Genomic DNA, 25,255 nt, shown 5'->3' with positions numbered 1-25,255 from the left:
TTTTTATATCACACTCCCTAATGGAAATCTTCTGGTTGCTAATAAGGTTGGCACAGTCAATCTTACTTAAACTTTTTCAATATCTCATGTTCTATTAGTTCCTCAGTTCCACCGAAATTTACTTTCTATCCCTAAACTTTGCAATGATACAAATGGTTTAGTATTTTTCAATAACAAATCATGTATCTTGCAGGTCCCTTCCATGAGCAAGCCACTGGTTCTTGGTAGTTTGTTGAATGGACTTTACTTGCTCAAGCAATAATTTGTTTCAAATTCTCGTTTTGTTTCTAATAATGTTGTGAACACTTGTTTCAAAAACTGTAATCTTGTTGCTGTCAACGGTCATACTTGGCATACACGATTAGGACATTTGCCTCTTTACAAGTTAAAAACGTTAAATGTTTTTTCACATACAAACATTGATGCTATTGAAAATTGTGATATTTGTCCTAGAGCTAGACAACATAGATTGCCTTTCAACCATAGTCATATTAAAACCGTTAATGCTTTTAAACTGATTCATGTTGATATATGGGGACCTTATAACACATCTACTCACAATGGTTATAATTACTTCTTAACTATTGTTGATGACTTCACAAGAGTTACTTGGGCATATTTACTTACCACTAAAAGCAATGCTTTTACCATTCTTCAAACCTTCATTGAAATGGTCCAAGTACAGTTCAATACACATATTAAATGTATTAGAACAGATAATGCTTTTGAACTTGGTTCAGGTATTAAACAAACTGAATATCTACTCGGTAAAGGCATTATACATCAAACTTGTTGTGTTGGAACCCCTCAACAAAATGGCGTGGTTGAAAGGAAACACAAACATTTATTAGAAACTGCCCGGAGCCTTACTTTTTCAATCCAAATTACCTCTTTCTTTCTGGGGTGAATGTATTCTTACATCCACTTATCTCATTAATCTGTTTCCTACAAATCTTCTTAATGGTAAAACACCATATGAATGCTTGTTTGGTAAACCTCCTTCTTATAATCATCTAAAAAGTTTTGGATGCTTGTGTTATGCTTCCACTCTTAAACAAGGATGTGACAAATTTCAGGCAAGAGCTGTCCCTTGTATATTCATTGGTTACCCTTTTGGTAAAAAGGCATACAAACTTTATAATCTGCACACACATACTATTTTTCATTCCAGGGATGTAGTGTTTTTTGACACTTATTTCCTTCCATTTCTCAATCTCATTCTTCTATTTTTCCAACTATTAATGACATCACTCAGTTTTTTGATTCTTATGAATCATCTTCACCTTCTTCTTCTTTTTCACCTGATTCTTTTCCTTCTCATAATTCCTCTTCTATTCCCTCTATTCCTGCTGCTCGAACTTCTTCCAGAACTACTCGTTCTCTTTCCTATCTTGCTGATTATGTATGTATACAGCTTCTTCTACTCCTTGTTATCACACAATAACTGCTTGTCCTGCTGTTCAAAACATATCGGTTGATACCTTATCAACACACAATCAAGCTTTGCTTCACTCCTTAGACTCTACAAAGGAACCATCCTCATATCATGAAGCATCTCTTAATCCTAATTGGCAGACTGCTATGCAAAAAGAATTTGATGCTTTACAAGCTAATCATACCTGGTCTATTGTTGATCTTCCTTCGGGTAAGAAACCAATTAAATGTAAATGGGTTTATAAGGTCAAGTTTAATGCCAATGGTAGCATTGAACGGTATAAGGCACGATTAGTTGTACGAGGAGACACTCAGAAAGCTGGAATAGACTACAATGAAACCTTCTCTCCGGTGGTGAAAATGACCACTATCCGAGCATTAATTGCTACTGCTGCTAAGTTGAATTGGGATTTACATCAATTAGATGTAAATAATGCATTTCTGCATGGAAACCTTGATGAGGATATATATATGTTTCCTCCTCCTGGTATGACTCTAGACAAGCCTAATCAAGTTTTGAAACTACAAAAGTCTTTATATGGATTGAAACAGGCTTCTCGTCAATGGTATGGCAAGCTTTCTGATGTCCTCAAATCCAAAGGTTATGTCAGATCTCATAATGATTACTCTTTGTTTACCAAAACCATGGGATCTTCTATTGTTCATCTTGCCATTTATGTTGATGATATCTTACTTACTGGTAATAATCTTGATGAAATTCAAGATATCAAAGCCTTCTTACATTCTACATTTCAGATTAAAGATCTAGGCTTTCTTAACTATTTTTTGGGCATTGAAGTTTTACATACTTCACAAGGTCTAATCATGACTCAACGAAAATTTGCTCAAGATCTTATACAAGAATTTGATGATGCTAATGATTCTACTTCTCATTGTCCTTTGCCTGCTCACTTGAAGTTGCTTTCTCATGAAGGTGATCCTCATTCTGATCCTCTTCAATTTAGAAGACTTGTGGGCAAACTCAATTATCTAACTCACACACGCCTAGATTTAGCCTTTGCAGTGCAGTTTTTAAGTCAATTCATGCAAGACCCTCGTTCACATCATTGGCAAGCTGCCTTGCATACTCTTAGATATGTCAAAGGTACTACATCTTATGGTCTTATATTCAACAAGTCGTCTGATCTCAAGGTTGAGGCTTTTTGTGACTCAGATTGGGCTTCTTGTCCCAATACCAGACGTTCAGTTAGTGGCTATTTTATACTCCTTGGAGGCAGTCCAATATCTTGGAAATCCAAGAAACAGCCTACAGTATCACTTAGTTCAGCTGAGGCTGAATATAGATCAATGCGCAGGGTCACTGCTGAATTAGCTTGGCTTACACGATTACTTCACGAGTTATCTCTTCCATCGGTTATTCCAATTCCACTTAAATGTGATAGTCAAGCAGCTATTCACATTGCCAAAAATCCAGTATATCATGAGCGAACCAAGCATATTGAGTTGGACTGTCACTTTGTAAGAGAAAAGTTACAGGACGGTCTCATTAATATTTCTCATGTTCCCACTAAAACTCAGCTTGCAAACATCTTTACCAAGAGCTTGCCAGGTCCTCAACATTATGTTTTATTGTCCAAGTTGGGGCTCTATACCTCCAACTTGAGGGGGGGGGGGGGTGTTGGGGATTATACGTGCTGACATGGCAGCTGATATATTGCTGACATGGCTGCTGATTTTTGAGATGGGATCAAAAACAATATCTTCCGCTTCTTCTTTATTTCTTCCTCTGTTTACATGATGAGGGAGACAAAAATTGTGATAGGTCGATGGTAATCAGATCGTGTGCTCTGATACCAAAATAAGAATTGAATTGATAATGGAAATTCAAAGTTATTCTTTTGATAAATGTTGTTACAATATATATCAAATATAAAACCTAAAAATAAGGAAGAAATTCAATACAATAAACACAATTGGTAAACATCTTCCAATAATAGAATCTGAAGATATGGCTTGATTTGAGCTCAATATTAAATTCAAAATATTTGAATTTAATATTATTATTCTTGAGTGTTAATAGTTATTTGGTAGCTTAATTGATGTTGTCCATACATACGTATACGTCCGTACATGCTGTGGTTATATTGCAAAAAACCTTTGTCATGCTATACTGTATAGTTTATCCTTTTGTATATGTAAAAGAGACTTGAAAATATGAACAACAAGAAGAGTTCGGTTCGGTTCGGTTAACTAACTCAGTTAATTCGGTTCGGTTGGTGTGATTACAAAAGCGTGAACACTCAGCATATAGGAAACTAGACAACTAAAACACTAATAGTAACTGGTAATTAGTTCTAATTAATAGTGTAGATATGTTTGACATGTAGATAAATATCCAAATGGATCCTGGATTGTGTTATTAAATGACATGTACTCATGTAGTAGTATAAATATCCAAATGGATCCTGGATTGTTATTATATGATATTATAGCAATATAGCTCTAATAATCTCAATACCTTATTTGTGTTTCGAGCTTGCTCTCATGTCCAAACTACATTTTTTATGTATTATTGATCGACAATTTATAGGAGTACGTACAATGGGATTAGTTATTGTATCTTCTAACTATGGTAATGTTATTAGAATGGAGTCTGACTAGCTAGTATATATATATATATATATATATATATATATATATATCCCGGCTCCGAGAATGCGAAAAAAAATTTGGGCCAAAGGCGAAAATTTTTTTTTTTGGCCTTTAATAAAAGGAATATTCTTTTGGGTTTAAACAATTTAATTCCAAATGGGCTTACTTTATTATGATTTGAGTTGTGTAAAAAAAATTTGTATAAAAATAAGCCTAAAAATGTCTCAAATAAGATTAGAACTCACAATCTTTTGATTAGATGTCATACACATTACCACTAGACCAAGCTACGGGTCATGTAACTGTGTTGAAACATTGAATATACATATATTTTTTCATAAAAGTAAATATAATTTTTAAAAAAAAAATTTCGGGCTTAGCGGGGTGTCGGACTTGTGGCCGTCGACTACCCCGCCATACCCCATAACCGGCTCTGTATATATATTCACTTTGATAGCCATTTGGCCATGGTCATCCATCCAACAGTCTCTGCATTTACATTAGGTTTGTAGGCAGTAAACACTCCTTTGAGTTGTAACAATGTTACTTGGTATTTATATACTTATGTTTGTAATTAACTAGTGAACACAAGATTTGAATCAAATTAAAGTGTACACCTAGCTTTTCATATTTACCTAGCTATTGTGCTTAATTAACTCTTTGGTGCTTATTATTTCAAAACTTTTGATTGTTACATAATAATTTACGTTTATTTTCTTATTATCGTTTCTAATTTTGTTCCTTTTCTTATATTAAACCAGGAGAATCATTATCCATCAACTTCATGCCGGTACCACCTCCTAATGAAGCTCTACTCTCTTATACTACTTCATACCATCCTAATTATACTTTCCCAATTTACCCCTACATTTGCTGACCTGGACTCAGATAAACAAGCTCTTCTTGCATTTTCCAGTGCTGTACCCCATAACCCAAAGCTGGACTGGACTAATACTACAGACATTTGCACATCTTGGCTAGGCGTCATATGTGACGCTAGTGGGGCCAACGTGACCGGTCTTCGACTTCCCACCATTGGTCTCATGGGCCCCGTCCCACCCAACACTATTGGAAAACTTAAAGACTTACAAGTTCTCAGTCTTTGATTGAACCGATTCACACCAAATGATATACTTTTACTTCGGTATCTTCATCTTATGTTTCTTCAACATAATGACTTTTCTGGTAGCATTCCCAACTTGTTTCCTTCTCAAATGAACGTATTAGATCTCTCGTTTAACTCCTTTACTGGTCAAATCCCGAAATCTTTAAAAATTTCACTCGGTTGACCAGTTTAAACCTCCAAAACAACTCGCTTTCGGGTCGTATTCCAAATATCAAATTCTCAAGACTTAGGATGTTTGGCCTAGCTTTTTAGCAAAGCTTATAGCTCTTTTAGCTTTTTTTTTACAAAATAAGCTTAATTTGGTGTTTGGTTTAGCTTTTTAAGCTTATGCTTATAAGCTTATATAAGCTCATTTGAAAAAGCTTACTTGAAAATGGTATATAAGCTCATTTGAAAAAGCTTACTTGAAAATGGTTTTCTTAGCTTATTTGAAAAAGCTTATTTGTTTAAGGGGGTAAGTTACTCATTTGCCCTCAAATGATGGTGAATAATAATATTGAAGCAACTTATTAAGGTAATAAATCAAAGAATGGTGGATTTAATAACTTATTAAGACGTATAATCAACTTGTAGAATATAAACTAATCCAAACACTTAAAAAGAGCTTATCAAATAATAAAAAGTAAGCTATAAGCTACTTTAAAATATAAGCATAAGTTAAAAAATAAAAGCTAGGCCAAACACCCCCTTAAACATTTGAGCATTGGTAACAATTATCTTAGTGCCTCTATTCCATCTTCTTTTCAAAATTTCCCAAATTCATCATTTATGGGAAACAGTTTCTTATGTGGACAACCTTTAAACCCTTGTTTGTCACACCCCGACCAAAGGCGGCAGAACATGCAGAGACGTAACGTATTGATTGGATAGTAGCTCAAAAGACACTAATTAAAGCGACAATGAATATTTAATTTCATTAACATTAAACACGTACACAAATTCAATAATTATAACAATTACATCATATTCTTGTATACTGAATAATATCCTAAGGTCAAACTATTGTCTTCCAACTTGAATAATATCAACTACTTCTACCTTTAACATGTATGAAAATAGAGTTTGTCAACACGAATGTTGGTGAGAATGCATAAGTTTTAGTAATATATATATATAGGTAAATCACAATTTATATGTAAATGATGAGTATTACAATTCCTATGAAAATGTAAACAACTAAATAGATGTGGACTCGTTCTTATTAATACGGAATCAAAGTACTTGGGTAAATTTATGATCATACTAGATGAAGATAGATGAGGACGAGATACCAACCACCAAACATAAAATAAACAATTAAGCACATAGAGCATTATCATAGAGCATGCAATAATCACACATAAACATATATTGAATTGTGTTATGGATAGATAAGTAAATAAAAATGAGTAATTTAAATAGGGTATGCATGCCACACCCAAAATTTAAAAGATGAAAAAGGGGGATATGTAAACTCACCTTTGAGATTAAAGCCAAACTTGAAATGACAACCGAAAGCATGTTAAAAAAATGAACGATCGAACCTCATGAACTATAAATAAACAAAACATAATAATTAAAGACTAACTAATGGGATTGGAAAGTTTAAAGAATACTAAATCTAATTTATAAATATTAAGATGAAAACAAGGAAAAGATCAAAAAGGAAGATGAAATACAGAATTAGTTTTTGGACATCAAACTGTTCTGCTTTGATTAAGGTATTTAAAATATCAAACAGTTTTATTATAAATCAAGACTTTCCGGTCTACTAAATTAGAATGTTTTAAACAATGTTCATTTAGAAAGGTTTTGCAAATTCGTAACCTAAATAGGCCAAAACAGTCATGTAAATCAGAGGGTACGAATCTGCGCATTGTTTTTAAAATATTTATTGCGAATTAATAGGAATGAATTAAAATGTGTAAAAATAGTTTTTAGAACCGTATTTAATTGAAGTATATCATAGAATTTGGTGTTGTACTTTTTCAGCTTGTTATAAACAAGATATGCCTCTTTCTTTGACGGCTATATCTAATGTCAAAACTGAAATATTGCTAAAAGCAATATTCTAACGATTTCGAAAAGGATTTTGATGAAATAAAATTATGGACTTTTTTGGATATGATTATATAACATTTATTAGAATATATCATCAAAAATCATTGGGTCCTTTGAATAAAAAAATAATGATTTAAAACAGAAAAATAAATATGTAAGAACGTTTCAAGTGTGACATTCGTGTAATCGATCATCTCCTTGTGTTCTTTGTCTCATCCACCCTATACACCATGGTGTATGGATTATGTGGATTCCTAGACATCATTGTGTTATGGTCATATGAACATTTGATTAAATAGTATGAACAAGAATTTAAAATAAATAGAAATAAGATGAAGAAGACTTGAATAATTAAAACCCTACCTTTGAAATGAAAAAAAAAATAATCTCTTGAACTTGTTAAAGAGTGGTGCAAGAATGAAAAGGGTGGGAGTGAGTTCTTATATATACTAAAATAAGGAGGTTATTCTTTAGAATTTTTTAATGATAAAATTGATTGGGAGAGTGATTTGGGAGGAGGAAGTTTGACCAAAATTTGAATGGTGTAGGAAGATATTTTTCATCTTTTAAAAATAAATAAATTTAGGTAAAAATAAAGGTGACAAAAATAAATGTGACAGAACTATATTAAAATGATGTACTTTGGTTATGCATCAATAATGTTATTTATGTGATATTTGAATAAAGAAAAAAATCATGAGTGTTATAATTTTATTTATATACATATTAGTAATGATTAATATTATTAAATAAATTTAGGAAAGAAAAACTATTACGTATGAAATATGTAACATACGGGTATATGCATAATTAACTGAATCACATCGAAAATTTTAAACGAGTCGGTTTTTCTGGTCCGAAAATTGACGAATGTTACATTGTTCAACAATTAACCCTGCACCTCCACCTACCGCCGTCTCTCTCCCGCCTACTGCTGTTACTAGCTCAACGAAGATTCCATTATGGGCTATCATTGTCGTGGCAGTTGGAGGCGGTACTGTTGTGACCATACTCTTTGGCATTATGTTATACTTCGTTTACTTAGGGACAAGAAGAAATGGAAGTCAAATTCAAAGTCAGAGGAGTGGTATGGCGGACTATGGTAGTGAAGTGGTAACAACTGGTGAAGATAGAAACATAGTAACTGATGAAAATAACAACATAGTGTTTTTTGAAGGTTGGGGATATTGTTTTGATATTGCGGAATGTTTAGGGACTCTAGCTGAGGAGCTTGGGGGAGGTGATTTTGGATCATCGTATAGAGTGTATTTGTCGCGGTCTGTTACGTTTGTTATGAAACGATTGATGGGTGCAATGACGGTGGCTATGAGAGACTTTGAAGAGCAAATGGAGGTTATTGGGCGGATTGACCTGCATTTGAATGTGGTACCACTTCGGGGTTATTATTACTCGAATGAATGGAAGCTACTGATTTATGATTATATGTCAAGTGGTAGCCTGCTGTGATACCCAGAAAAATAAAAAGTATTATTATATTCCATAAACGAGATTAAGACATGTTTAGACTGGATTAAGTGAAGACTAAGACCCATAAGTTAAAATATAGTATTTTAAGCTAAGAATGAATGGAATATATACATTGTAAAACATGTGAGAAGTGAGACGGAATAAAGAAATTCCGGTGATAAATGACGGAGAAACGAACGTTTTCGGTTAAACGTGTGAGAATTCAACCCGACGTTCGAGAAAGTGTACAGGGGTGAATCCATCTGAATATTTTAGAGGATCGAAAACCGATAATGCAGGCGAAAATGTGGCTCAATTCTGAGTTATAACGAAGCGGGAAAATGCAAATTAGTATTTTCAAACATGGTCGTTAAAGCACATGTACCGATATAAAAGTTGATATTATCTCCGTATTTGAGGTTGTAGCATTTAAATAAAATAAATCAAATAGACACCATAAGTTTGGATGAGTGTTTTTGGGAAAAACAACACTAGTTTTATTAAGTTCGGAATAACACGGAACCGACATTGGGTAACAATCGTCAATAACTTATTAACGGAAATAATAAGTTAACGAGACAAATTTAAGTCGAGAACGGAATAAGAATAAGTATTTTGACGAAATGTATTTGAAAAATACAACGTCTCTTGTAGTAGCGGGTTCGTTAAAGCGAGAGACCGAAACACGATCGCAAAACGCGTTTAAAACGCGCCTATATAAGTGGGCAACCCCACATATTATTCATTATTCTACAAAACTTTGCATTTTTAGAGAGAGAAAGAGTAGAGAGAGGCTAAAGGATTCCGGCAAGGTGGCCGGCGGCCGTCGGTGGTTCACGGTGGCCAGTGGTGGTCCGGCGCGGTGGTCCAATGGTGGCCGAAGCCCGTCCTCTAACCGGAACCATTTTTCAACGTCCCGAACGCGATGGTAAGCTCTGTTTGTCCTAAATCTGAGCTTAAGTTCGTTAAAAACTCGTTTTAAAATCTGGACAAATTGTAATAGTTTTGCATGTCCTCAAAGATCGGTCTATAACTAAAGATCTAACGGTCCGATTAACTTGATATTTTTATAGAGGGTTTATAATCCATAGATAATCATTTTGAACGGTGGAGATGAGGATCGGAGTTTCTTAAGCTGGGTTTATAAACTCGTTTTAGTGTTCAGCTTACTGGGCGGATTTTGAAAACACAGCTCTGAAGAAATGTAGATTCCCGGAGATCTGACCATCGGATCGAGCTGAAATTTTCTTTGAACATTCCTAACATATAGATCTTTGATTCCATCGAAGGGATCGATGATCAGATGCTCAGATGGTGAGTTATAAGCTTCGTAAGTTACTGGTCAGATTATATAACGAAAATAGCTTCTTAAAACAAGTTGCATGTAGGTTTTGAGGTGTCATACGAACAATCCGAGACCGGAGAAACGTTTGTGACGCAAAAACGAACGCGTTGACATATCCGGATCGCATTGCATGTGGTTTTGAGTAGTTTTCTTGACTCGAACCGTACACGAGGAGGTATATCTTTTATATATTTAAGTGTTGGGAAAGATAGCTAACGAGAGATTAATATAAAAATTGTTATCGGAAATGATATCGGAAATAACTTGGGCAATGAAAGTCTTGTTAATAATTATTAGAAAACCATTAGTTAATATCAAGTGTTAAAAACGGTACGATCGAGACTTGGACGATTTCGTGTAAATTTATGATATAAAAATATATATATACGATATGTGGACAAAATATATTTTATCTAGATAATCGGTTGATAAAAGATTATTATATTTTACAATAAATATATATATTTTTATTAAATAACGTCCATGTTTAGTTTCAAGAATTTAGTTCTACAACGACTGTTTGAACTAAGTTGTTTATAATTATATAACATTTTGAAACATTCGATTTGGTTACAATTTTCTAAAACAATAAAAGTTCATAATTTAATCATTTCAATTATTATAAATGAAACACATGAGGATAAACGAGTTAAGTTAGGATACGTATTTGTAGATGTGTTTATGTGTTAATATATTTTGTATTAAACATAGGAATCCATTTATCATTGGATGACTGTTATTAAGATCTTGCATCATCGGGTGACGCCCTGCCTGCCGACCAGTCGCGCTGGTTAAATGTTGGGGGTAAATATTTTGAATTATTGTATGCTTTGATTATAGGTTTAGTAGTATTCCATTTGTTATATCCCCTTCTAGTCTATAACTATCACAAATTGTTGAAAAATAAGATGTTATATTTTGAGATCTATCGTTGTGAGACGAAAGGTGTCAATTTGGTTAGTCGTTGAGGCGACTATATGATTTTTAAAACAACTTTCTTGTAAGTTGGCCTTGGTCCAGTGGGGTCAAGGTAAAACATTAACTTTGATTCAGTATGGACAAAGAAGTTTTGAGATAATAAAGTGGGACATTGTGAAATTATTGGCTTTGTTTTGATAAAGAAAAATTGTGTTAAAACGACACTTTCGTTAAGCGAAATGGGTCTAATGAATTTCGTGGGACAAAGATTGGTTTCAATGTGACTTTTGGTTTCATATCAATAAGAACGAATAAATATTTTAACAATATTTTCACAAATGAATTTTGCTTTTAAATATTGCTACGACTGTAAGTCGTTAATGCTATTTTTGCTATTTAAACAATCGTTGACTTTGGGCCGTATGGGTGGAGTGGTATTTATGAAACTAAAAAACGCTTTGTTTCAAAATATTAGTTTTTAACATTGAGAACTCACCAACCATTGTGTTGACGTATATTTTAAACGTGTTTTTCAGGTAAATGAAAAGCGTATGCTTCGTGGAGATGATGTGCGAAAATAGGTGTAATACCTAAATGTTGAACTTGTATTTTAAATAAATCGCGTACTCTAACACGTGCGAATTATGATATTTTATAATAAATAAAAGTCCAACTTGTATGTGAATATGTTGTTCTTAAATACTGATGGCTAAACGACGTATGTCACCGCCCAGATAAGTCTTCTGCTGTTAAGTAAAGGTTTTTGGAGTGTGACACCTGTTGTACCTCGTGCAAGGTATGTTCTTTTCATAATACTATTTTAATAAGTAGTTAATAAATAACAATTTATAATAAAACAATGTCTTTTTGCTAATGATCATCTAATATTTTGAAGTAAAATGTTTTTAAAACAGATTTTAGACGATTGTTTAACCCATTTTACTTTTAACTAGATAATTTGAAACGGTTCGTGTTAAGTTAACCTGTCTAGTCTAATAAACAGGCTGTGTTTTAGTTAACTTGTCGGGTCGACCTGTTGTTGACCCATTAAACATGTTTAATAAATGGGCCTTGTTTAATTATACAAGTTTTGGATTTGTTATAATCTAGCATGTTTAATAAATGACATGTTAGCATGTGTAATTAAACAAGTTGACCCGTTAAACATGTTTAATAAACGGGTTGTGTTTAATTATTTGTCACAATCTTAATAACTCAAATGATGTCACAGGAAATCGAGGAAATCGCGGTAGAAACCCAGTAAGCTGGAATACCATAATCAAACTCGCCATTGGAGCCGTCCGTGGAATAGCCTTCATCCACGCTGCTGGTAACAACGGACTCATTCACGTAAACATTAAATCAAAAAACATCCTCATTATAACACCCTTGGCAAACACAAAATCGTCCCATTCTTAGACAAATCCCACATCGGCCATGGATAAGAGAGATCATTGGTTCATAAGTAAATGTCCTGCCTCTTCAATCAACAACGCGTTTTGGGCTTAGTTGGTTGTGGAGCACATGAAAACTCCACGATTAAGCGTGCTTAGGTGGAAGTAGTACTAGGATGGGTAACCTCCTGGGAAGTCTCCATCTAGGCAACCAAAAACAAATCTGTGAGCTCTTCATGGGCAGAGCGGACAATATTGGTGGTGCGAGGGGCCGGATGTTACACTCATCACCCAACCTGGAGAAGCCTGCATTGCCAACACAAGCACAACCCCAATGTTAAACTTCCTAGACCCCGACTCCGGTTCCTGCTGCCCCGCGGGCTACCAAGCCTTATAAGTCCCACAAAACCGAACACACACCCAAAGATTAGATGTATGTAGCTTTGGTGTCCTTCTGCTGGAAATGATGACAGGTAAACTAACAATGCAAGGTCAAATGAACGCGGACGTGGACATGGTGGAGAACTTACCGGAATGGGTGCGGTCGATGACACAACAAAGGAGGAGGCTGGCTGAGGTGTTTGATGCAGAGCTGATGAGGTATTAGGCAAATCAAGATGAGATGTAACATATGTTCAATTTTGCTATGGATTGTGTGGCGGAGGCGTCTGATGCGCGGCCTAGTATGCATCAAGTGGTGAATATGTTGGAAGGCGTGGGACTGATCGATCTGGATCCGCAAACGGGCCAGGTTCAGATGTGAACAGATGATATCTTGAATGTGCAGATGACAAATATGAACAATTATTGTTTTCTTTTGGTTTGTATCCCTTGACGTACGTACAACAAGGAACATAAATAACAAACTCCAACAATTAAGGGAAATAACGCACAGTTGAAACGAAACGTTACTGTTTTTATCTCACACTCCCCACATACTCATTTTTCGTTCTTACCCATGGTGAGAGATGCTGTCGAATTTAACTAATCATACATGAAAAAGAGTACACTATTTGTCCAACAACTTAGTTTATTCGATAATTGACAAAGGTCTTTGTACAATCATCGAATCAATTATAAAAGCATAACAAGAAACATAGACTTCACATATAGATATCCAGAATGACTTCAGGTGACAATCAATTTTTTTTTGTTTTTTTTAACTCGTATCCAATATGCACCCACACGTCAAGGGGTCGGAGGCTTGACAGAAACTACCTGGAAATCAAGAGGCACGATCTTTTCAATCACGGTGGTGAATGTTGCCGAACACTCGACATGGTTAGGGTAGTAGGCTTGGAAAACATTGAAATCATCTTTGGCATGTCATCATTGAAGCATGAGTGAAACCTTGCATTGCAATCTTCATACTTTCAATATCTTTTCCCCTGTCACACATGGTATTTACTTTAGTGCAAAAGTTGGTTACTAACTATTACCAAGCTACTTTTTAATGCATTCATGACTTGTACTTTCACAATAAAAAAAATCACTAATTTGGAATATGAACATTATCAAGAATTATATCATGTGAGTATCCACAACTTGACTTGTTATTAAGAATATAGAATGGCGATATAAAAATTTGAAGTATATACTAAAATGTAAGAAGTTATTAAGATTTATGCATTTCAAGGTATTTTTAACAATACATAAGAAAAAGATTTCATAATCGGTTGTCCACATGATACGCTCACCGGTTGTCCATGTTGTCACAGGTTTTTTTCTTCAAGATGGATGATGATGGTGGTGGTGATGATGTGGGTTTTCGAGTAATATTCAAGTACAAAATTAAGTTAAAATATTTAGGTCATTTCGGGCTATCAAAGAACTCATCAAGGAAACAATATTGTTTTCGTTATCAAAGATGTATCTACTCTCACACATTAACCACTTTTATAATTTAACTGAAGAAGTTTTAAATTATTATCTAGCAAATAGAGATCTCGTTTTCAAAATATGCTTCATTGACTAGCATGCCGTGGAGCAGACTTTATTAAGCTTGATTTTCATAGCAAGTTTCACTTGATGCTTACTAAGTTACTATGTATAAGCCGGAAAAAGAGTTAATCATGCATTTGTGTATGTACGAAGTTTGTTACATTGATTGTTGGAGACTTGGAGATTGTTACTTTTAGTTGATGCTTAGTATGTATGTATGTTACATTGATTGTTGAAGAATTTTTTGGGCATGATTGTTTGGTACTATAATGGATTAAAACTTTGACATTTGTTTTGAACATTTTGGTTATTGTTAGAAATATATATATATATATGTGTGAAATTGCCTTACAAAAATTCTGATTCTACGCTAGCTATTTTATGTGTCAATTTAGTATCATTTACTTTCGATGTGTACTCTATTTGATTTATTTAAATAGCTAATGTGGACTAACTCACTTGGTATAGAGGCTCTTGCCTCTTAATTAAAAGGGAGGTTTGGGGTTCTAAATAAAGAGTGTTTAGATTTCTATGTATAGTTTTTATTTTTATTGAGTATTTTTTTAAAAATCGTTTGGACATTGATTTTTGAAAGATGAAGTACGTGCTTTGGATTTAAAAAAAATGCATTTTTAAACAATAATTGTTATTACTTTTCCTCACATACTCATGATTTGTTTTGTTTTTTTACTTTTTCTCAAAGTCAGAGACGTTGCAGATTAAACTAATCGTACATGAAATCGAGAACGTTATTCGTCCAACAACTTAGTTTATTCGATAATCGACAAGGTCCCTCGTACAACATCGAATTTAGTAATAGCACAAAACAAGAAACATAAACTTTCACATATAGATATCCTGACCAAAGCTTATAAACCATCCCCTTCTATGGCCCCACCATCATGTTCTTCCTCGTCGTCATCAAACAAGAGAGTCAAGTACAAAAACCAGGCTAAATTGTTCTATCCCGTCACCATTTTGTCTATTAATTTCTTCAGGACATGCAACTTCAAAACTTCCTTGTCTTATAACGTTTACAAAATTTCATCATTTTGATACAAGTTGATAAAACTAAACACATTTTATTTTGAGTCAGGCTAAACGTACCCCACTAGTTGCTTGTCATACCCTCTCCCCAGGAAAAACCAACTTTCATAATACCCATTGATACCATATAATTACCAAATTAGAACAAAGTTAAGGATTTCATATTATTTTTTTTACAAAGTTACGTATTTTTTATGATTTCGGGTTTAGGGTTTAAGTTTTTGGGTTTCGGGTTTAGGTTTTCGGGTTTCGGGTTTATTTTGTAAAAGATAAAAAGAGTAAAATAAGGATATCATAAATATATATACTATTAAAGTTAAAAAAAGGATATCATATATATATACATAATGTTAAGAGGTAACAGTAATTAATCAAATAAGTTTAAAGAGAGTGTATATTTAGTAAAAATGGTGTCGAGGATATGTTTAGCAGTACTTTAGAAAATATTACGTTAAACAAGTTGTGTAACTGTAAGCCAATCCACTACATAATAACTTTTTTGAGGTGTATAAGAAGCAGCTAAAATCAGCGAGTATAATTGGTTAATAATTTGGAGCCTTGATGATCTGATCAATCTCACAAACCATTAATATTAATTTAATTTCCAAGAAGGATATCATCTCCATGGCAATCGATATCCGAACCCTAAAAGACAGGTATGTATTCTCCGTACATGTACTCTTTCAATCTAGTGTTAAATAATCCATTGTTTCATCATTTACATGTTTTCAATTACGAATTGAATACGAAACCCTAACGAATTGTATGCAGGTATATTGATTTTTGCAATGATGTGTCTACTGTACCAAATAAAGCAGTTTTATCAGCTTTTTTCAAGGTTTGCTGACTTGTTAATTGTTTTATATTGTGATATACTTTAACAGTTTAACCTAAATTGGTGTTGTTATGTTTACACAGGCTGAGTTAAAGAAATCAAACAATGAAGAGTCTGCCTTTGTGATATTTCTGGAAGACTTAAAAGGCGTTGACGTTAATCCTCTTTACAATGTGCTTGTTCTAATCGACGGTTCGGAGATAGAGTCGGTTGACATCCTTCAGAAGTCGACTTGCTCGTTAGAAGCAGACTCGGTTTTATTGTTATTGCAGGCCGTAAAGCAAAAGCTACGGGTTGTTGATCTTCAAGACAGAACATTTGGCAAAGACTTTTTATTGTATGTCTTATTCTTATTTTATTATCATCAAAATAAAAAATTAAGAACATGAGTTTAAGTCTCGGTTATGACTTGTTTTTGTTAGGGGGCTCTCGATGGAAGGCTCGGCATGCCAAATTTTAAACTTAAAGTTTTCTCATTTCCGGAAGGTGAATATGATTGGGAAGTTTATGCAAATGCACACTCTCAATCTTGATTTCAGTTCATCGTTATCCACGTTTGGTAAAGATTGCTTTACATGCATGCCAAATCTTAAGTGTTTATCTTTATGCGATACGAAAATATCCAATTTATGGACTACAAGTGCCTCACTTGCAAAAATCCCTAATTTAACCGAACTTCGATTTCAAAGCTGTTTATGTTGCGATGACACTAAAGCGTGTCCTAGATCTTCGGGGGCAAAGTCAGATGAAAGCACGAGTTATAATCTAGTTCATGAAACTGTAAGAGAAAGCATGGATTTATTTTCCAATGCGGAAGATGAACTTTTGAATGTGTTTCCTTTCGGTAGTTATAATAATCCGGCTCATGATATGGTGAGTGAATCTGATGAGTCAACGGATAGTGAAGTTGACTTTTCAAATACTCGTCGGTGTGTCACCTTGTTGGAAGAATTCGCTTATGGATCTAGTGCTTGGAATGGGTTGCTTGATCTTCCTAATGAGGTAAGTTTGTATTTTTTTCTAATAATCTATAGAGAAATTGCACGAATAGTCCTTGTGGTTTGACCATACTGCAAGTTTGGTCCCCAGAGTGGATTTTATTAGTAGCAAATTTATTTATTTTATAAACAATGGTAAAATTGTTTTATGAAATATCAGATTTTCCCTTGGGGATCAGAAGATACAGAAGAATCATGGTCAAGTTCAACCATATCAAGACCTACTTCACATATTTCCAAAATAAAACATAATTCTCATCACCCTTCACCAATATGCTTTGAAAAACATTATAGAGACTATTTAATAGCTTCATTTCCCAATCTTAAAACTCTGGATAACCGACCAATCACAAAAACCTGACAAAGATCGGGCTGCAGTTATCTATTCTGATAACTTTGAATATCTACCGTACGGAAGAACAAATAAACAGAGTGTTGCTACGATCCTGCAAAACCGTGAGATTAAAGGGAAAAAGTCAAATAATTATTATACAAGATCACTTAGTGCTTCAAAAGTTGGTTGTGCAATATTGCCTTCTTTGCATCCAATTTCTATTACTGCCAGCTCAGTATCGAGTAATAGTGTTAGAAAGTTTCGTCCCCGACAATTTGAGTATCATCCTGCTGATGCAAATCTTATGGCTATTGGGACTTTGGATGGTGAAGTTGTCATTGTTAATCACGAGAGTGAAAAAATAGTACGGTATATTCCGTCACATGGCGCCATGAATAGTGTTCTTGGTTTATGTTGGCTTTAAAAGTATCCCACTAAGGTAAGTCTTTGACATATTATGCTTCAATAGTTTCAGGGGCAATTGCGAAAACAATTATAACTTTTGTCAAAATTGAAGTTTGCACATAAGTCCCTCTAAAACTTAAAAGATACAGTACTTGGATTTATCATTACAACAAAAATTCTTTTCTACATGATTAAATACTTCAACTCTTTCAAATATAACAAAGGCCTTTTCTATATTTGTGTATGCATTACATGTACATCCATTCAATTTATGTTCTTTCTGTAAGCCTGTAAACAAACCAAACAAACACAAATGAAGCTTGTTCGTGTTCGTTCATTTAACTTTAACTGAACAAATGTTTGAACACAAATAACTAAACGAGCAAAGTTTTCTTGTTCGTGTTCGTTCGTTAAGAAATCAAGTATGTATTTGTTTATGTTCGTTCGCTAATAGTATAAAACTATAAATGAACGGTTCATGGACGTAAACGAACGAACATAATTAAGCGAATACCAATTAAAAGTAAACATGAACATAAATATGTTGGGCCTAAAAATTTATTAAAACTGGACTAAATTGTAATGAGCCTAAAAACTATAGATGACGATGTAAATAAATGAACTCAAACTAACGAACATAAGTGTGTGTACACAAGCTAAGATGAACAAACATAATGAACCATGTGTTCAACAACAAAATTTGTTCATGTTTGTTCGTTTGTTAAAGAAACGAACATAAATGAACTTCCCACTGTTCACTGAGCGTTCGGTTTGTTTACAGGCTTATCTTTCTGTCATTTGATGTTAACTGTTATCTTTGTTTCCAGTTTATTTCAGGTTCAGACAACGGTTTACTAAAATTATATGATATTCAACCAATTCCTTTTACAAATAATGGCATTTTCACAAGTGGCGCTTCTGTTTCCTTTGATGAGTTTGACCTGTTGACTTCTGTCCATGTCAACTCATCGGATGATTTGTTTGTTGCCAGCGGGTACTCAGAACATGTTGCTTTATATGACATCAACACTGGAAAACGCTTGCAGGTGTTCACTAACATGCACCAGGAGCATATTAATGTTGTTAAATTTGCAAACCATTCCCCATCTATGTTTGCCACATCATCATTTGACCATGATGTTAAAATGTGGGATTTAAGACAAAAACCAACTCACCCTTGTTAGTGGTCAAGGAAATGTAATGGTTTGTTTTTCTCCAGATGATCATTATCTGCTTGCATCAGCTGTTGACAATGAGGTAAATTTATTCAGCATTTATAAACTACATATTGTTTAATATGCCTATAAAGATTAATTTGTTTGGTAATTGTTAAAGGTTAAACAACTGTTGGCTGTTGATGGAAGGCTTCATCTGGACTTTGGTATACCTGCAACGGGCAGCTCTCAAAACTACACTCGTTCTTATTACATGAACGGGAGAGATTATATTCTCAGTGGAAGTTGTGATGAACATGTGGTGCGGATTTGTTCTGCTCAAACGGGAAAACGGCTTAGAGATATATCACTAGAGGTAAAAATGCTGACGCGGATATTTTTATCTACTGCAAATTGTTCATGTTATAATCTCATTGATTTATTTGAAGTTGATAGCTTGACATCTTATTTATAATTTTAGTAGTTTATATGCACATGCCATGTGGTATTTCATACTTATTTTTTAATATAAATTTTTAAAAGATCACTTTTCCAAATTTGTAAATAGTTGTTTTTTACATTTCGGCATATCGTATCATGTAGGTGGGTTGATTTAATGAACCTGAACATGACCCGTATATTTATTCGTGTCAAAAACTTAACCCTAACCTGAACATAACCAGTGATACCTATTATTAAAACAAGTCAAATAGGTTGATGGGTTTAAAATGGGTTGTAATCAAGTTGTAAAGGGATCGTAAATGGGTTGAATTTATTACAACCTTAATATATATTTCATTATAAGTTTAAATGGTTTAATACGTAACCCAAACATGACCTATTCAATTAAACAAATTATAAAGATCAACCTGAACACGACCCGTTTAATCAAACGGGTTAAACAGGTGAACCTGAGCACAAGTGGTTTAAGTAATTGGGTTAAACAAGTAAACCCGAATAAAACGGGTTTGACATCACTACCCAAAACCTGATTGTTTTAGTGTTGGGTTTGTGTTAGGAATTGATACCTTAGGTAAAAAGCACATAAAATGAGGTTGGTTGCTAGAATCGGTGATAACTTGAAATACGATATCTATTGTGTGCGTTGTTCAAATAAACTTTAGGGACTTTATAGGTAAATAAAATAAGTTTGATGACTTGAATACACACACAAAACATGTGCTGTATAATTTTTTAATGAATTAAACTTTGACTACTTAATGAATCAAGGAATTAGCTTAGTAGATAAACTTACTTTCAGTGAAAGCATATAGGGTTTTCTCATATTCATGAAAAAGCAAACATGTTTTGTGGTTTGTTATTAGTTTTAATGTTTGCTTGGTTGCATTTTCGCAGGGAAAAAGTTCTGGGTCCTCAATGTTTGTGCAGTCTTTAAGGGGAGACCCGTTTAGAGTGAGTTTTTCTTTTCTTGATTTTGATGTTAAAATGTTAGGAAAGTGTATACAGAAATAATGTTAATTTTCTTGAGTTGGAAATTTATGTCTTCTGTTATCAGGATTTCAACTTGAGTGTATTAGCAGCCTATTTATCTCATAGCTCAAGCCCTGAAATTGTGAAGGTTGACCTTTTTTCTAAACTTATTGTATTATCTGTTGACACATGTATGATGTATAAGAGTTTTGACTTGGATAACCGCAGGTCAACATGTTGACATCCAAGGATGCTGATAAAGAATCCTTGAGTGATGACCATTCCCCCTCAGCACACAGTTTGGGAGGAGCGTGAAACCAAATCGTGTAAATATGCTGTAGGATTAAATCATATACCGTAAGTATGTGAATGGCATGTTTTGTATGTACAATTAGTTAATAATTCGTGTATGTATGTATGCATGTATGTATGCTTTTAAGAAGGTTGTATGTTGGTTAATGTAAATCATTTATGTTATGATCTTTTCGTATCGATAGTTGAGCATAGAGTGATGAAGTTGAGGATGGGAAAAGGAATATAGATTAAAGTTCTTCACATAATTGTCAATAGGCATGGTTAGAAATGTTCGTTAATATGTAGAGGTGCACAAATCAGGTTTAGAAAAACCTGGTTCCGTGTATGGAACCCATTCTGATTTCGGGTATTACCGGGTACAAATAGGGTCAAGTTCCGGATGCGGGTTTTGGTACTGAAATGCGTACCTTATCCGCACTCTACACCGTACTCTACAGGTTTGGTATGAGCTTGGGTAGTAAAAACCCGAGTATAAAAAAATCTCGGTTCGTTTTTTTTTTTCGATTTCATAATTATCTAGTTGGGGCGTGTGTGGGCTTCTTGGGTTATAGGAGTCCTTGGGTTGGCTCTAAAGGGCTCATTTTGTGTGGCCTTTTCTATTCTAGTTCATTTGGTCCATAGGCTACCAAATTACAATAATAAACACAGAGGTTACTTTATAAGCTCTCTGGTAAAAAGTTATCAAAGCAATGCAAAAGCATTCTTTGTTTACATGATCTTGCATTCTTGTAGGCTTTTAAGTGTTGCACATGGATTCATCGGAGGACTAGTAAGTTAAGCAAAAATGTAGGTACGAAGTACGGGGAATGAATCGTAGTCAAACCATCAAGGAGCTAAGTAACATTGAGAAATGTTTAAAGATTTGGAGGATAAAAAGGGGTTAAGGTCTAATGCTGTTTATAACTGCGCTAGGGACATAAATCGAAGATTTTTATTCATAAATTGAAAATGTTAGGATTGGAGTTTGGGGATCTAAGGATGACTTCAAAACTATATGTATATGAGCTAAAAACGATGGTAAGAAGTGAGATTACAAAGCTACAATTGGAGGTGGAGAGTAGCCAAAGTTTGAGGATGATCCAAGTTAAAAAGTGCATGCCAATCACAAAGATAATAGAGCACGCATATATGAGGATATCACATTCCACTAATCCCTCTTATCTTATCAAGGTCGAAACGTTCCTTAAGATGTCCGTTTAATACACACGTATAAGCAGGGAAATATTTAATACGCACGTGCATTTTTTATATACAGAAATATTTACTACACACGTGTATTTTTTATTTTTTATTATTTTAAAGGTCATTTGAATAACTAACGTGTACTTATAAACTAATTTATTATATTAAATTATACTGATTAAAAATAAATTCTTTTGTAATAAGAGAGAATGTTTAATTTAATATTATGTTTTGTAAGTAGTTAATAACAGCATATATGGTCAATAACCATTAATATTTATAATTGATCGTCCATCTACATCTTTTGTAATACTATTCAACTTTCTAAAACAACTAGATTTCGTTATTAACTTTATTATATTAAAACTTTGATCTTTTGTAGTAATAGTAAACATTAAATATCATGCAGTAAGTACTAAAAACAACATATATGGTCCATTGATCATTCATACGCAATCTCTTAAGTCTTAATACTACCAAACATTCTATAAAAACTAGTTTTATTTTCATATAACATGTTAAATTAAAACACATTATTGATTGTTAAACTTTTAACTCTTTCAGCATATTCTAGTTTATCATTCACACTAATAATTTCCATCAAATGACGACACTTGTTTCACGTTTGACTTTGATGTTCAAACCGTCACCTCATCACCTGCGTGCTTACGGCCCCACTGCGGCATACCCTGACTGAAATACGACGCCACCACCCGAGAGTCCAGCAACTCCATTATCGGAGTTGAGCTTACACACCTTGGCACCTTATACTGATTAATCGACGCGCCTTTTTCGAGCGCAAAGTCCATAACTTCTTCAAACGTACCGTTTTTCACCAACCGAAGCTCCAATGGCCCGATTGAGTTGCACTCGACCCGGCCTTGTCGGTACACCGAGTTCAAAGAATCCTCCATAACCAAACAACATTGTTCAAGCACTTCATTTGTTGGATAATTGTTTGGATTCTTCACTAGCAACTCCCAGAATATTACATAATGACCGGGTATGGTTCGGGTATCCGCATAGCTTGTGTACTCAACCACATTCGTGTCGAAAGGGTTCAACAACTTGGACGCGTTGTTGATGGCGTGTTGTAGCTCGGGTTCGGTAGTTTTATCCGAATCTATGCTTAGTAACACGTCTTTCCGTCTCACGAACTGGAACTTCGGAGCAGAGTTGTGGAACCCTGCCACACGGAGAACATCACCTACGCGGTATCTGTATAACGCGTAGGTGGTGATCACCAGTTCGTATTCCTTCCCTAGTTCCACATTCACCAGGTCGACCAGAGAAGTGCTGTCACTGGTCGACCCAGAATATGGATCACAGGGAAGGAACTCGAAGTACCCCATGTTTGGCATTATGGTGTAGGAGACTTCAGACGGGTCACACAACGGGTTCAAGTTGATGCCGAAGTAACATTCGGAGGACGCGTACATGGTGCATACTTTTGGTAGCCCGCCGCTATAATAATCTAGAGTCGGAATGTATTGAGCCATTGCACCGGTCACAATTACTTCTAGATACTTCGCATTCGGCCAGATTCGAAGGATAATTCTTTCCCAATTCTTCTTCGAGCATTCAGACTCGATTTTGTCACCAAGATCATGGTCCGGTTTAAGTACCCGGACCATGCATTTCTGGATATCCGGATCAGATACCTTTTCATTAAGCATACCTGTCCGGATATCATGACAAAGTTCCTTCCAGTTAAGCTGAAGGAACCGAATGGCCCGCAGTAGACCGGAAGCAAAAATAGCTCCAATACGGAGCACTTGCTTCCGGTCATACAGGCCACAGAGCATCTGAGCGTACATGCTCTGGAACCAGTCCGGGCAGAGAACAGCCTCATTCGGGCTAGTGTAGTCGTTAAATGGGTCGTAAGGCCGCGCCTTGAAGATGTCACTTTTGTAGTAGCTTGTGAGAACCGGCCGGGCCATAAGCCCGCCCGGAGTTTTGGTTTCGGATTTCACGAACAGAAAGTATAACCCCTTCCCCTTATCCAAACCCGGCATGTACATGTCCATTACCGGCATGAGTAAACTGTAAATGAATTGACGTCGATCCAAATCTTCTTCAATCGCGGGCATGAGCTTCCTTTCACCGGCTGAAGTACCCGAACTGCACCGAAAAAAGCAAAAAATAGCGTAAAACATCGTAATAAATTGTCCATAAAAAAGGAATGGCGGTGCAGCTTGTTGTCGGATTACTCACTTCTATGTTGTAATTGAATCATTTGTTAAGTATTTAAATGAACCATATATTTATAAAAAAAATTACAACAAATTGTCTATTTACATGTAAAATACTACGTGTAATGTAATGATGGGTTGAATATATAAAAATTAAAAATTAAAAACTAGTGATAAACGAATGATAAATAATAACCTTGTGAGAAATTCAGTGATCGGGTAAGCTGAAAGAATCGGAGACCGATCGCCATTAGCGATGCGTTGAATGATCGGCTCGAGATCCTCGTAGCTAACGACCGGAACTTTCGATTTGAAAGTTTCTCGGTCGGTAGCTCCAGCGAGATTGTAAAGGCGGAGATACTCAGTATCAGCGTTCTTGCTGAGTATTTCCGCCAATACCTTCTCCTGAACTGCATCGGTGATAGTCGTTACATCCTCGATGAACTGAATCGCTGACGCAGTTTTCTCGCAAACAGGTAAACTTTTCCCAGCATCATCAGTTGCCATTTTGTTTGTTAAGTACTTTTGAGGTGATGAGAAATTGAGAGAAGTAGATGTGTTTATATAGGATGGATGTGGGGCCCAGAAGTGGTCACATGACATGTCACGGGTGGAGTGGCCCATAGAATTAGTTAGTCACTAGTCAAAATAAGATATGGTTTATTAATAAAATGTATAAAACTTGGATTTTACTAATTTAACACTTAATAGTATAATAACATAACACATACAATTAACAGTTAAATTTTATACTTGAATCTAGTGAATAAATAAGAATAATATACGAATATTGCAAATGAAATATGGTTTTATTAATGTGTAACGCAATAAAGTAATAATATGACACTAACGACATACGGTTATAATTTAGACTTAATTTCTTAGTTTTAGACTTTTAGTTAAGAATAATATACGAATATGACAAATGAGGTATGGTTTTTCCATATAGCCAGGATTATGATATAAAACTAAATTATTGTGAGAATAAAACTAAATCATTTCAACTTTTTTATCATTGCATCATCGTTTTGAAACTTACATTTTACATACAAATTTGTATGTTATATGTATAAAAACCCATTAC

General features: G+C 34.6%; 1 protein-coding gene and 1 pseudogene across 2 annotated transcripts; one reads left to right on the top strand and one right to left on the bottom strand.

Moving 5' to 3' along the window:
• Positions 1 to 15,793: 15,793 nt before the first annotated feature.
• LOC143575383 (protein DWD HYPERSENSITIVE TO UV-B 1-like) lies at positions 15,794 to 20,959 on the top strand (annotated as a pseudogene). The gene is made up of 10 exons (XR_013142745.1): positions 15,794 to 15,981; positions 16,097 to 16,163; positions 16,244 to 16,497; positions 16,583 to 17,162; positions 17,319 to 17,931; positions 18,725 to 19,154; positions 19,233 to 19,427; positions 20,408 to 20,464; positions 20,568 to 20,630; positions 20,711 to 20,959. The product of XR_013142745.1 is annotated as a protein DWD HYPERSENSITIVE TO UV-B 1-like (transcript).
• A 1,586-nt stretch (positions 20,960 to 22,545) lies between these two features.
• On the bottom strand, positions 22,546 to 24,686 carry LOC143575394 (putative indole-3-acetic acid-amido synthetase GH3.1). The gene is made up of 2 exons (XM_077059791.1): positions 24,368 to 24,686; positions 22,546 to 24,100 (listed from the first exon to the last, which is right to left on the bottom strand). The coding sequence occupies exons 1-2, from the start codon at positions 24,676 to 24,678 to the stop codon at positions 22,618 to 22,620; spliced, it is 1,794 nt and encodes a 597-aa protein (XP_076915906.1). The 5' UTR covers positions 24,679 to 24,686; the 3' UTR covers positions 22,546 to 22,617.
• Positions 24,687 to 25,255: the final 569 nt, after the last annotated feature.

This window comes from Bidens hawaiensis, unplaced genomic scaffold (genome assembly GCF_021521415.1).
Source record: "Bidens hawaiensis isolate Kalapana, Puna unplaced genomic scaffold, B.hawaiensis_p1.1 tig00027352_1, whole genome shotgun sequence".
Lineage (NCBI taxonomy): Eukaryota > Viridiplantae > Streptophyta > Magnoliopsida > Asterales > Asteraceae > Bidens > Bidens hawaiensis.
This window is presented reverse-complemented; position numbering and strand designations above follow the sequence as displayed.

Excerpts from the sequence above, each read along its gene's own strand:
- LOC143575394 (XM_077059791.1), bottom strand. The coding sequence starts at position 24,678 with ATGGCAACTGATGATGCTGGGAAAAGTTTACCTGTTTGCGAGAAAACT. Across the intron at positions 24,101-24,367 it reads ATCACTGAATTTCTCACAAG|TTCGGGTACTTCAGCCGGTG; the intron begins GTTATTATTTAT and ends TTTTCGGTGCAG.